We start from the raw sequence: 14,635 nt of genomic DNA on the forward strand, positions 1-14,635 counted from the left end.
CCTGGATGGACAATAACGAGTGAATATGGGGTTACTAGCAAGGACTAACAGAGGATCCACGTACTCGTGCGGCGAAGCTTGGATTCCAGCTCTGTTTGTGCACGCTTGGCAGCCGCCCACTCGGTAGCCGCCTTGTCCCGCTGGAGGTCGCTGTCCGCCAGTTTCACTTGGATCTCGTCGCGTAATTGAGTTATACGCACGAACTCCTCGAGCGCGTACTCTCGTCCGGCAGACGCTTTCTCGAGCGACTCCTTGGTATCCTGCAACTCCTCAGCAAGCTGAGCCAGAGCTACATCCGGCGACGAGGGAGGTGGATTTGGCGCGGGAGATCCTCCACGCGCCGACCCTAAGGCGGATCCGCCATGGGTGGATCCCACATAGTCGTTGGTCACCACCTCTTCTTGGGTCAGACGCAACTCGTCACGGAGTCGATCCAAGCTCGCATCCGCAGCTGCCCCAGCAGTCTGGGAATCCTCCAGATCCCGCTCGAGGTCGTGGATCCGGGATTGGAGCTGGTGGATCTCAGATCCAGCGAGCGCCATCTTCCTAAAAATATGGTCGTTGTCATCCCGCATGACATCTCGCTGACGGGAGGCGCGATCCAGCCGTCCCGTCAGGTCGCGGATCTCGACCGCCTGATCAGCCAACAAGAGTCGCAGGTCCTGCGACCGAGAGGCCGCACGGTGCTCTCACCCCTGGATCTTCATAGCCTGGTCATGGATTTGGGCTCGCAAGGTCTGAAGTTGGGTAGTGTGCAGAGACGCAGCTTGGTCTTGGGCATCTTGAGCCGTCTGGAGCTCCGCCGTCAGGGTTTGCACCTGATCGGAAAGAGCCTGGGCTAGAACCCGCAGATCGGTGGGCGACATGGAAGACGGACAGACCTGAGGTGTGGTGGATGGGGCCTTGCCCGACGATTTGCCGGTACGCTTGGCGGGAGACATGTGTCGCGAAGGGGAGAAAGCGGTTGTGGATGCTGGTAATGCACGCCGTGAACGCTGTTGTGCAGTGCCGACAACGTACAGGAGGCGATTGTGGTGAAGTGCTTTCTCAGAAAGAAGAGAATGGGCCTGACGCGGGGTCACTATCCCGAATCAGTGACAATTTCAAGTGATTAGAGAGGATTTGGGTTGGTGGCACGGATGCAAGTTGCCTGTGGTGGATTAGCCATGACGAGCGGCACCCCGTATGGAATGACGATGGATCTGGTATGAGCGATGTACGGGAAGACAAGATCCACCAAGACTTATCTCGGATCCACCCTTACCTGGATTCACTTAGGTGGATATGGGATATACTATGTACCAGTGGATCGAGTGTGGATCCTATGAAGGAATGGTGGTAGGTGTCATCCGAAGGTGGATCTAGTAGCCACGGCTAACGAGAAGTCAGGATCCACCGCGAGGTACCCCGGATCCCATACTTCCGAGTTCGGATCCATGGAGGGAGGATCCCGCCTTGAGGGACCTGGATCCAGGGTATGGGGATGATGGATGCAGTGGATCTCGAACTTTCGTGGGACCATGGAGATCACAGACGGTTGCAAGATGATGTTGGACGATTGGAGAGCTCGGATCCACGGCGAGTGTACAATTACAGTGAGGTGGATCCAAGCGACCTGGATCCGGATGAGTGTACCCATAATAGGGTGACCATAATGATTACGCCATGGATCCGGTGGATCTGAAGATAATACAGCTGGGATGATGGGTCAAGGGAAGAAGGGACATGCAGCCGAGCCTGGTAAGGAATTTAACAAGTGAAAGACATAGAAGGTAGAAATCCAGGCAGGTATAGGCTTAAGTATCAATAAAGAGCCCAGTTTGCACAGTATCACGCAAGTGCCTTCCTGCCCTCAAGAACCGGAACTACATTGGCCGTACGAGCTCGGAGAAGGTTAGGAATTGCGAATCTAGTGTTGGTAGTGATAACTGGATAATACATTGGCCAGATCCTACAACCTAGTGAGCTTTTCCTTTACTTGTGCAGATCCGACAGGTTAACCGAATTTACTACTTGGTCGGTTACACCCTAGAGGTTCTCAACTCTCAAGATCCCGTCACAGGAGGCGGCAAGTACGACGCAAAGGAACTACAAAGGCAAAGGAACACACCCGCAAGGCAACTCTACGGCCAGATCCACGATCTAGGCCCCGGATCCATAAGCTCGAGTATTCGCTTAGGATTCGGAACAATCCACGGACGCAGAGTGAAGATTTTCCACTGCTGCTCCACCCCATCCCCACGTCTCGCCAAGACACTCAAGCTTCACCACTTGAACTCTTCGGAAGTTACCGAGAGAGCAAGATCCCGCCCTACCGACGGGTACACAAGGTGAGGAAAGTTCAGCAGAACACGGATCATCGGGGGACCCCCTCCGTTAGTCGGTGTCTGGGCGCAGTTGGTAAGTTGGATCTGGCAATCTCGCAGATTTTGCTGATCCCGCTACACCACATATACATCCTTATATCCCCTTAACCTGCATAGTTTTGTATACTGGCTGACGGTGCTAGGCTTGGGGTCGCACATACTGTAAGCTGACTGTGGCGCTACCAAGCGTGTTGACGCACCTCTAGAGCGTAGCGCGTTTCATATAATAACTAGCACGAGGTATGTACTGTGTACCTCTGCATGCTGGCCGTCCCTATCTGCATACGCGTCACCGTAGATGGCACGTACACTCGCTCACGTGGGCACACGCAAAACCATGTTATCTGTACCATCAGCTCTTATAGCGTATATTGCACTAATTGGCGCTCGCAATTTACACCACAGTATTGAGTGGGAACTACGTGCGACGAATAAGCTGCGGTTTACATAGATACTACCACTGCGTGAGAGTGCAGACCGTACATATGGACGTGGCAAGTCAATGTGGCTGTACGCAGTACTGTACTTTAGTGCCCTGCCCATAATGAACGAGATAAGAGCTCGGTTGAGTCGCGGATGACTATAAGGTGTGCCCGCCTCGCGCGTATATATCGCGTTGGCTACTGCTAACCGACGCGCGTTCAGCATACCTGTATCGCTGCGGAATGGCATGTGCCCAGTTAGTGACGCGCTTGATTATACAGACTAAAACATCAATAGCGTAAGCACAGAAAGCTAGCACGACGACGCAAACGTCCCGATAAGGAAACAGGGACCCCATGCATAGGTTGGGTATCATGAGCGCGTGGCAAATACACTCATTTACGACCTCGCGATATATGCACGGACACATCAAATAGCACGCCGAGCTGATAAGTAGGCAGCGAAAGTGTTCCATCTAATGAACATGAACTATTATTCAATTCAAGTCTAGTTATCACTACGATCTGATACTCTGCCTACAGCCATATATCTTCGTATGTTGCAGCCGGTCAAAAGAATGTGCACGCAGTGGTGCCTCTTCGTCCGATCTGGACGAGGCCTTTTGTCGTACATATCGGACCCAGTATATTGTCAGTCGGAAAAGATTTACGCCACTCTGTCAGTCAGTAGCTATACAAATAAGTCAGAAAGTACATCAGCTATGCAAGTAAGATAAATGCATGCGGAAGATAGTGGAAATACCCTTCAGTAACATCACAAACAGCTCAGCAGAAATAATTTCAAAGCAAAATATTGATGGTTGTGGCGACCATCGGCAAATACTACCTATCTTGAAAGATACTTCGCGCGAGGCGATGGCTAGACCTTTCTCTAATAGACCATTGCAATCAATGATATGGTGTCGACTGCCTTACGAGCGATGACATGCGGATGGTAATATGTTTGAGCAAGCGCATTTACTCCAGCTACACTGAGATTCCTCACCTATCTATGCCAATTTGGGATCATCATTGGTACTGATCCGTCTTTCGCACAGCATATATTAGCTTTGCAACCACGCGCGCCTCTGATTCGTGTCATTTTGGGAGCAATGCGCTCAAACGAGATTATAGACAAAACCTTTCCGGGTAAGATGGTGCTCTTCTTGCAGATCACGTTAATCCCTGCTCGTGTCTACCATAACATGTGAGCACTATAAATACTGTGTGCGGTGTTGTTTTGGAGCGTAACAAAAGTAGATCACAGTATACATTTATTATATGTAGCTTCGCTCTAAGTAGAAACTCTAAGCACACCGCAGCGCAGCGGAGGTGTCCAGCCCACACTACACCAACCAACCCTGCCCTAGCGTCCGCGGAGCGGGCGCCCAGAGAGCTAGTCGCTCCGCTTCTAACCTTGCAGCGTGTCGGTCCGTCCGTCCGTCCGTCCGTCGCATTCCCCGTCTTGCTGCTTTTTCCTGCCTTTTCGCATGGCTACACCCGGCCTGTCTAATACAGTTTCCTCCCATCGTACCACCCGCGTCTACCTTTCTGACTCGACCTAACTATGTCAACATTACAAATATATCCAAAAGCGTTACACAATTAACTCGCGCCCTGATTGGGCAATACCAGCCGACCTGCGACACTGACTGGATCTGTCGCACGATCAGACCGCCTCTCTCCCTCGCGATTGGACGTAATGTAAACATTTCTGCCGAGCACGAAACGCATCGATTGGTTGCAAACAGCCAGGCGAGCTGCGCAGATACTTGATTATTGACATTCAGCTACGCAAAACCTGTCGTAAGTACTGCAAATCGGGCACAGTATTCACCCTTTTATCTGAAAGCTCTGCACACTTTTCAAATAGAAATATTTATTATTATTAATGTAGACTTCACACAGACCAGTATTTTGTAAGAGCTCTGCGATGTTATTTTCCACAGACTTTTCAAAGTAAAGACGATATTAATAGTATAAATAGTATTAATATAAGCTTCACAGGCCGTATTTGTAAGAGCTCGGCGATGCTATTTTCCACACACTTTCTAAAGTAGAGACAATAATAATTTTTAATGATAAAGCAGGCTTCACGACCAGCGCTTTTTGTAGGGACTTTGCGAATCTTTTTTACTTCACCTGGCCCTCACCACTGTCAGCGTGCAAGATGGCGCGCGGCTGCATGGCCATTGCGCTATCTGCTCCCGTGCACCGAACCCGACGGATGCATGCGCACACGAAAGATGATTGTTTTAGTCAATTTATATTGCATGTAATGTATGTAATTGTTTGGAAATCTAATAATAATATATTATAGCAACGCCAAATAGTAATATTTTAAAACATTTTAGTATTTTGCCTAAGAATAAATACCTGCCTTATATTTCCGTGCTATTGGCTAATATTTGGACGCAAGTAATTGGTTAAAACAATACAATTTGCTAACATAGGCACAGTTTGCAAAATGGTGGGCCCTACGTGCAAGCAATGCGAGGCGAAGATTGACCCGTTTCTGCTGAACCCACAGCGGTCTACGACGGATGCCCGGGCGCGCTGCTCTGCTGCGGGAAGCTGCAGTACGGTTACGCGTTCCGTACAATCAGCGGGCGGGACATCGTGCGGCGCTGTATTGCCTGCGAGAACGGCCCAAAAGCGGTTGAGTTCTGGGAGGAAAAGCCCCCACCACCTGATTCGGCCGAAGTACGCCGCAAGGAAAGCCTGGCGAACGTCAATAAGGCGGTGGGTTCTAAATGGTACCCCAAGGAGAAAAAGAGGCGCAGCCGCCCTCGCAAGCTGACCGCCCGAAACGCCAAGTACATCGAGCAAAAGAAGCAGCCGAAGAGCAGGTAATTTGGATATACATCCTGATAGCCCCTAACCACGCATAGTTTTGTATACTGGCTGACGGTGTTGAGGCTTGGGGTCGCACATACCGTAAGCTGACTGTGGCGCTACCAAGCGTGTTGACGCACCTATAGAGCGTAGCGCGTTTCATATAATATCTAGCACGAGGTATGTACTGTGTACCTCTGCAAGCTGGCCGTTCCTATCTGCATACGCGTCACCGTAGATGGCAAGTACACTCACTCATTTGGCCACAAGCTAAATCATGCTTTATGTACCACTAACGTTCACATACTATATTACACTTTTGCGCGCTCAGAATTGAAACTACAGTATTGAGTCGCACCACGCGCGAAAAATAAGTTGGTGTCTATATAGACGTGAGGACGTGTGCGGTAGTGCTGACCATACAGGTGTGCGTGGCAGGTCGATGTATTTGTATGCAGTACTATACTTTGCCTCCATGTCCACAATGGAAGAGCTAGGAGCTGGGTTAAGTCGCGGGTGACTATAAAGCGTACCCGCCGCGCGTGTATATATCATCCAACAGACACGCAGTCAGCTAGCCTGTATCTGTGCAGTCTGACCTGTTCCCAGTTAGTGACGCACCTGGTCATATAGACGGATACATCAGAAGCGTAAGCACAGTAAGCCAGCACGACGACGCAAATGTACCGTGAAAGCGACAGTGCCCCTATGCATAGATTTTGGCTATCCCGAGGGCATAGCATATACACCCATTTGCGACCTTGCGAAATGAGCTATGCACTGACACATCAAATAGCACGCCGAGCTGAAAAGTAGACAGCAAAAGTACTTTATGTAACGTACACGAGCTACTATTCGATAAAAGTCTACATATCACTACGATCTGATACTATGCCTACAGCCAAGTGGCTTCGTATGCTCGCTATACATATTGGAGCCAGTAAATGTCACTCGGAAAGGATATACGGATCTCTGATAATCATTAGCTATGCAAATAAGTCGGTAAGCAAGTCAATGGCGTTCATCCTATCATAGAAGGGATATGAGATGAAATTGTTCATTAATTACAATCTGATTAATTGATACGAGTCAGCGAACATCGCGTACAGGCCCTTCAATGAAATCATCATACTATGAAGAGCTCAGCGAGGCATATGGAGAGGCGAAATTGGTATATTATGTGACCCTCGGCAGATACTAACGGCTCTAAACAATACTATGCATGCGGAGACAGACAAAACTCGCTCTAACAGACCGTCGCAATCAGCTATATGGTATAGAATACCTCTCGGCTAGACAAAAAGTACACGTCACTCAGTTCACCCGATGTCGTTGGATCCCAATACACTTCGGCCGTCGTATTTACTATTGCTAAACTTATCTGGGATCTCCTCACCGATTTATGCTGAGGTTTGGCGCACCAATGATACTGATCCACCTTCTAAATAACCGAAAGTAACTTTGCAATGAAGCGCACCTGAAAGTGTGGCATTTCAGGAGCGAAGCGCTCAGCCGAGAATTAAGACAAAATCTTTTAGGGAAAGACAGTGTTCATTATGCAGATGACTTTAAGTCCCGGTGATAGCCGCGAATACTTCTTCTTCGCAGTAATTTACGGTCACGTCTATTTGTACCATGACGCTCTACAATAGCCATCCCTCACGCGGGTATCTTTTTGTAACAGCCAGTGGTCACGCAGATATTTGTATAAGTGATGCTGTCAAAAATGACTTTAAAAAATAGAAGAGGTAGATTGACAGGCAATTGGTGATGTAGAACACGTAATTACTAAGGCATCGTTTGGTGCAACGCAACATAGCTTGAGCACATTATTTTTATATACTAAATGTAGTTTTGCTTTGAGTAAGGGTTTCTGAGCTCACCGCAGCGCAGCGGAGGTGGTCAGCCCTCTCTACATCAATCAACCATGCCCTAGCGTCCGCGGAGCGGGCGCCCAGGGCGCTAGTCTTATTATCTTACCCCTCTAGTGGAGTGTGTTGTCCGTCAGTCCGGCCGCGGCTAGGGTTAATAAAACCCGCGCTAATACGCGCGTTCTACTGGCTGCCGAGCGCAGCGAAGGCGGCCTCGATTCGCTAAAAAGCTGCCGAGCGCAGCGAAGGCGGCCCCCATTGGCTAAAATCGACATTGTGTTTTGTACACACTGTTTGTGGACTACACATCCTACTTAGAAGCACTGCTCAAATTTCATTTTGCTCTCATAATCAGGTGCGGTATGCAAGGCCGCACAAAGGGCGCTGCCTGTGTACGCGTTAGCTAGCATAATTAAAAGGCACCGATAAGCACACACGTACTATATCGGCGTTGGAGCTGTTGAAAAAAATTGAAGGCTTTGGTGACGTATATTTCGGCCTCAATCAAAACGTTAGGTCTTTTTGATAATAGAATGATGCTTTTCGCTTCGTAGTTCTTTTCTAATACTTAAACTTACATTACTGTTTTGAAAAGTACTACTAAGACATTTCAGATTTGTTCTTGCAGATATTAGTAGTAATAGTGCAAATATTTATTAAATCAGCGTTAGAAAAATAACCACAATTTTATTACTAATAATAATAATATGAATACTTTAAAATAAGATTATTGTGGCTTACACCCCTGCACTTCACACTGCCCCCATGAAAAAGTATCATCTTCCTTTGTATTTGTGCACGTAGTGTGCGACCTTAAGATATTGTGTGAGCTTTCCAACAATATATGCTTGTACATCAAACAAAATCGGAACAGCGTTTGTGATTCAGCTAGCGCGGAGGCACGTGACTAAGCAAGAGCCCGAAATACGAAGTAACACCATGCCACAATATGTACACGATAGGATAAAAGAGCCACACGAAGCACGGAAGACCATGGACGATGCTAGAGGACTTAGCCGATGCAATCCATGATGTTTTATACGTAGCGTGAAAGATGGAGAAGTACGCAGCCATGAAAAGGACAGAAGGACAAGAATATGACGGGAGCGTACGGGCCCCGAAAGGGAACTAAATATATAGACACCCCAGCAAGTTAAAAAGCGCGGCTACGGAAGAGCATGCACGCTCGAAGCCACGTTAGAGCATGTAACGGTAGGAGTGCCCGGACAGAAATTCACCCATAGCACCACGGCTGAACACGGAGCACAGTCGACCAACCAAACATGAAGCCGCGGAAGACCATTAGCGGGAGGTTGTCGAGTAGTGAAACACGATACCAGGGTAGAGCCGGAGCTTACTGGGGAGCGCGATACGACTGTAGATAGCGAAAGCTTGGACGTCAGACCAACCGCGACACCAAGAGATAGCACGATAGCATAGACGATGGGCCAGCCACTAAAACATGGGAGAACAAGAAGCCACGGGAAATCACCGATCCACTGAGCACGATAGGACTGTAGAGCTTGAGATCGTCGGGCCACTAAGGACGATACTTCATTTAAAAAAACACGCTTACCCGGACGGCCTACCAGCCACAAAAGCGCGGGGAAACGCTCCTGGAGACCACGATTGCACACCGCGGAGCACGGAACCATCGTAGAACGCGATAACATTGACAAAACATATATACTATGCAATCACGATAGCATAGACAGCATAACCACATTGTGATTGCACGATAGCGCAAAAACGCGGTAGATGGAGCCACCACAGGGGTGCGCGGCACACAGGTGACAGAAAACTTCGGAAGATCACCCATTGGCGAGGGTAACCAGAAATGAAACGCTATCTACCATGAATGATTATGGACACGAAGCCTGTGGAATCCACGTAAACATTTGAGAACACGGAATATCTAACAGCCACGAAAGAGGGTCGTACTACGGGAGCGCATGAGACCAAAGGAGCTAGCACACAGCCACTAAGAACTGTGAGAGAGCGAGTTCACAAATACAGGACAATCGCTAAGCAGCGTGTGCCACGGGTGAGCAGGGAACCACGAAGCCGGGAAGATCACGGAAGAGCGACGGCCACTGTAGAACATGACATCCAACCTGTAGTACGGGGTAATGGAAGCGTACCAAACAACGATATTATACGGGTTCACATGAGACTACGGAATGGTAAGTGGTTAAGTACACGAAACCAAGCCCTACTGAGGTGAATGAGGATAAGAAGGTACGCGACACCAAGAAGCACTTAAATTTGAGGTTACCGCATCTCCAACGAAGGATGCCACTCCGCCGCGTAGCGGCGGCGAACGGCTAGTCCTAAAGTATCAAGGCTAGCACGGTGTCTGTCCGTCCGTCACACGAAACGCTCAGGTTTTTGAGCTTTATCATTGGCTGCCGAGCGGAGCGAAGGCGGCTTCGATTGGTTAAAACTGAATTATGTAGCTTACATAAGTTAATTCATGTGGTTCACAGAGCACATATGGAGATTTGCACAAGACTATCCATCATCCGATGGCGGCATCGTTTAAATACTACGCACGAAGTTTTAATTTGTACTGTTTTAAAATGGGATGTTGCTATTAATATTTGAGTGCTTCTTATTCTCAAATAAAATAGCCCCTAAAGAACTACAAGGTGCTTAACGTACACGTAGGAATGCGTGTTTTCGATGCCATACTATTAATATACGTAATACTATATTCTTAATAGTTTCTGCAAGAAGCAATGACTAAAAGAATAACTACAACTGTTTTTGTTGTAGATATATTAAGAATATCCTGAATGTAAGGTAACCGACTGAGCTGCCAAACAGAAGAACATGTACAACAGAAGCTGGCCGTAAGAGCAACGCTGTGCTAATAAACGTTGTCGCTTGAGCCACTAAGATAGATAGGTTTAGATTGAGCAAAAAGAACTTATATGTGCTGATGACAATTACTACTGTAAGCGATATCCGAAGGCGGCAGCGTTTTTATATTACGAAGTATTTACTTTTTAATAATGCATGTTGCTTTACTATTTGAGTGCTAAACAGAGAGAGCTACTTATTCTCAAATGAAATAGCCCCTAAAGACGCTTCCTATGCTGCAAGGTGCTTAGCGTGCACGTATGAATGCGTGTTTTGGAGGTCATACTATAATATACGTATACTATGTACTTAATAGTTTATGCAATGTACTGTACAATGACTTTAATAGCTACAACTATTTTGTTGTAGATATATTATCTAATTATCTGAGAGTGAGGTAACTACTAAGCTGCCAAATCGTAGTACATGTACAACAGAAGAGCTGGCCGTAACAGCTGGCCGTAAGAACAACGCTGCTAATAAACGTTGTCACTTGATTCACAAAGATAGAAAGTTTTAGATTGAATAAAACGAGCTCATGTGTGATACTGCTGTAAGCCATTGTTTTCTAAGAATTGTTTAGACAGCAAAATCCGATACAGCTTAACTGGCGGACGTGTCACCGACATAGGCGAAGGATAAAGTTTTAATTGGAGGATAGACAACAGCACAACATAAGAGCTGGTTAATTAGACACCATAACAAAACGTTAAACTTAGGGTATAGTTGATAGTTAAACCATTTTGGCATATATCAAATAAAAAAAACGCTGCCGCAAGCGTCGTGCGACGCATTATTCTAATGTTTAATCATAACTGACAGGTTCGACTGTCCAATGACTTTTGAATCAGCACAAAATGAAGGCTGCATGCATAAAAAGTATTACAATTCGAAAAATTTATAGTTTTCAGTGAGTTTTGAGTGAGAAGTTAGCAATTTTTAGTTACTTACAAGCTCAAATAGGCAGTACAAGAGAGTAAGAAGTGCAACCTGGATAGATCATTACTGTCCTTTGCATTGATGCGGGCTAAGTTTCACAGCGCCTCAGAACGGCCCATGATATCGAGCACGACGCCAAGCTAAATATATTCAATATCGTTTGTAGACATGCTATTTGAAGTGCTGGTGATTCTTGAGCTGGGCACATATCTGCCGTTAATGCCAGCACGACACGGCAAGCATGTGCCCGAGTCAACACGGACTGTATGATGCTCTCTAGGTAAACCTATCAAACTTCATGAAAATAGCGATGACTGACGAATGTCACGCCAGTACTTATGTAGTAGCCAACAATAATAAAGAGACTGTGTCAAGATCACCAGAATTAATATTTTTAAGCATGGTAAGTGTGATGCCAGGGGCTCAGCATTTTGTAGAAATAATTGCACGGCTTACTGGGAGCTCAGCATTTTGTAGCGACTGGTCTAAATTAAACCCAGAATTATGAAATTCATGAAGTACATAGGGGTTCATATTTTTGAAATAATTAACCCGCCGAAGCGAAGCGGAGGCGGCAAGGCCAAAGCAAGTAGAGCTTAACCTAAACTACCGCCGCTACGCGGCGGCGCTCGGCTAGTTATATATAATAATAATGTGCCTGCCGCTGTTCTTTTAACTCTCCAAATCCTTTAATTAATATCTGTAGTCTACTACTGTACTTCGACGTAGATATTATATCCATCTACCGGTATCGCTCAAATCACAAGAGCGCACTACCTACATGTACAGTACAGTGTAGGTATGGAAACCAGTAGGTGACTCTTGCATCATTTCTCACTTTGTTTATCGCCAGCCAGATGAAGCTCGCTGTTGCCCTCGCTACCGTAGCATTTGTCGCCGCTTCCGTCAAGTCTGAGCTCTGTGGCGAGCAGAATAAGACCGAGACTGACAATTACATTCTCTACAACAACCTCTGGGGTGCGTTTGACGACCCCAGAGGCCACCAGTGCAGGGGCCTTGATAGTGTTAATGACTCGACTATCGCATGGCACACGAGCTTTACCTGGAATGGAACTGCGTGGCAAGTCAAGTCGTTCGCCAACGCGGCGCTCAAGTTCGACCATGTGCCGATCGCGAACGTCACATCGATTCCCTCGGTTATCGAGTTTAACTTTGACTATGAGGGGAAACTGGTTGCCAACGTTGCGTTCGACATGTTCACAGCTTCAACCCTTGGTGGGACCGCCGAGTATGAAGTCATGGTGTGGCTCCAGGCCATCGGTGGAGCTGGACCCCTTTCGAATACGGAAAAACCGATCAAAGAGGTGAGCATTGGCGGCGTCAATTTCAGTTTGATCCACGGTATGAACGGTAACATGACGGTATTCTCCTATGTCGCCGCCAACACCATCAACAGTTTCTCGACTGACTTCAAGCAGTTCTTCAATGAGCTCCCAGCCATCAACACGATTGCGCCCGATCAGTACTTGATCAATGTTCAGGCTGGCACAGAACCCTTTGTTGGCAACGGCACGCTGACTGTGACAAAATACTCGACTGCAGTTCACACAGCTTAGAAGTAGACTGTAAAGACTACCGAATTGAAAGGTGCAATCCTTTTTTAAAGATTTTCCTTCTATCGTTATGACTAGGAGCCATTGTACATTTTTGGCATGCATTACAAATTATAACCCGGCTAACTGTGTGTTGTATTTTAACTTGCTCGGGAGCAGAATCGTGCGGGAGCTTCGAGCCCCCCCCCCCCCGCCCTCCTCCTCCTGATCCTTCGTGCTTCTTTATACTGACGAGCAAACGTGCAGTTTCTATTGTACAGAGTACCAGGTAGAGGATGGAAGTGACGCTCACACTCAATATTTAGCAATATAGCACTGGTTTCTAACAAACATTATCTATCGAGGACCTCCACACAGTGTTGTATGTAAACAGGCCTTCCGAATAATGCATTGCAGTGAAAATAATATGGCAATATTAGTATGGAATAATTTACTTTTCAGTTATGATGAAAAATTTCAGTAATGTATTTCCGGTATCGTCATAAATTAATTGTAGCCCATGCATCACAAAACTGTCCAATCCCAGCTAAGCAAAACTGAGAGCCAACCACTGCTTGGTTGGTTGGCAAGTCCTTGGGCGTGCATCGAGCTTAGTCCTCCTCATTTTCGGATTCACCATGTCTTTGACAGCTCCCTTCACTAACAAGCAAGTTTGTGACTTCTTCTTCCAGCCCGTTCTTGACAACTAGAATGAGCCGACGGGATACTTTCGCTGTCGCTGCTCCAAGATTCGCAAACAAGACAGTAAAACCGGCTACACTAACCTGATAGGCCACATCCGTGCACATACCCCAGCTATGCTGTCGACATTGCCAGCAGTGGGCTTGTCAGTGGCACCCTGATTGGGCTCGTGGACAAGGAGAGTCAAGTTACCTACAGCTGGATTGACTGGATTGTGAAATGCAATTATCCATTCAGCTTTCTCGACAACGAGACGGTGGCGAACTATGCTGCTGTACCCACGATCTCACCCAAGACAGCTGAGAAGTACATGGGCTTGGTAGTGAAAGCGCTGGAGAACTACATTTCAGGTATTCTTCCTAATTTTTTGGCATTGTTTGGGATGGATGTTCGTTTCGGTCGAAGCATTATGTGGCAGTTTTTGAAGTCTTCGGCCAAGACAGCAAGGCGGAGAAGATCCTGCTCGCCATGGCTCCTCTTGTGGATGATGACATCGGCGCGAAGAAAATCAGCTGAGTGAGGGGCTTCTTGAGGAGCTTAAAGCATTTGAATCCTTTTCGAAGAAGCTCCAAAAAGCCGACGGGTTGTCACTTCTCGACGTACGAGACATTTTCGACGCGCTGATCGCCGAACATTTTGGTGTCGAGCGGTACCTGGGGTCGGACGCAGGTATCGTCCAGCTACCTGAGTTCGAGGATGCCTGTGTCACCGTGCTCACCGGAAAGGCTAATAATCTTACGGAGTCTCAGTGCTCGCTGCTCCTACCGCTCGCTTCTCACGTTGCGACGCCCCAATTGTGAGGGCAAGAAGCTTGGGTTTGCGGACCGAGCGCTCAAGAAACGCAAAACACAACGTGACACGCCTTGTGAGTACCCAGAAATTGCGGTAATCCCGCCGACTTCCAACATGTTCGAGCGGTGTTTTAGTCAAACCTAACATGTCATGGGAAACCATCGCCAAAGACTGCTCCCTATCAACCTCGAGCTAATACTGTTTCTGAAGGTAAATCGCCATCTTTGGAATGTGAAAACCGTCGCTGATGTCGTTAATGCATCCAGATGAGATGTATTTTTAAAGAAGTGGTG

At 47.3% G+C, this 14,635-nt stretch overlaps 1 protein-coding gene across 1 annotated transcript; it reads left to right on the forward strand.

Annotated features, from left to right (window-relative positions):
• Positions 1-12,152: 12,152 nt before the first annotated feature.
• On the forward strand, positions 12,153-12,872 carry PITG_16992 (cell 12A endoglucanase, putative; the record flags this gene model as incomplete). Its single annotated transcript, XM_002897157.1, has 1 exon — positions 12,153-12,872. The coding sequence occupies one exon, from the start codon at positions 12,153-12,155 to the stop codon at positions 12,870-12,872; it is 720 nt and encodes a 239-aa protein (XP_002897203.1).
• Positions 12,873-14,635: the final 1,763 nt, after the last annotated feature.

This window comes from Phytophthora infestans, genomic scaffold (genome assembly GCF_000142945.1).
Source record: "Phytophthora infestans T30-4 supercont1.47 genomic scaffold, whole genome shotgun sequence".
NCBI lineage: Eukaryota > Oomycota > Peronosporomycetes > Peronosporales > Peronosporaceae > Phytophthora > Phytophthora infestans.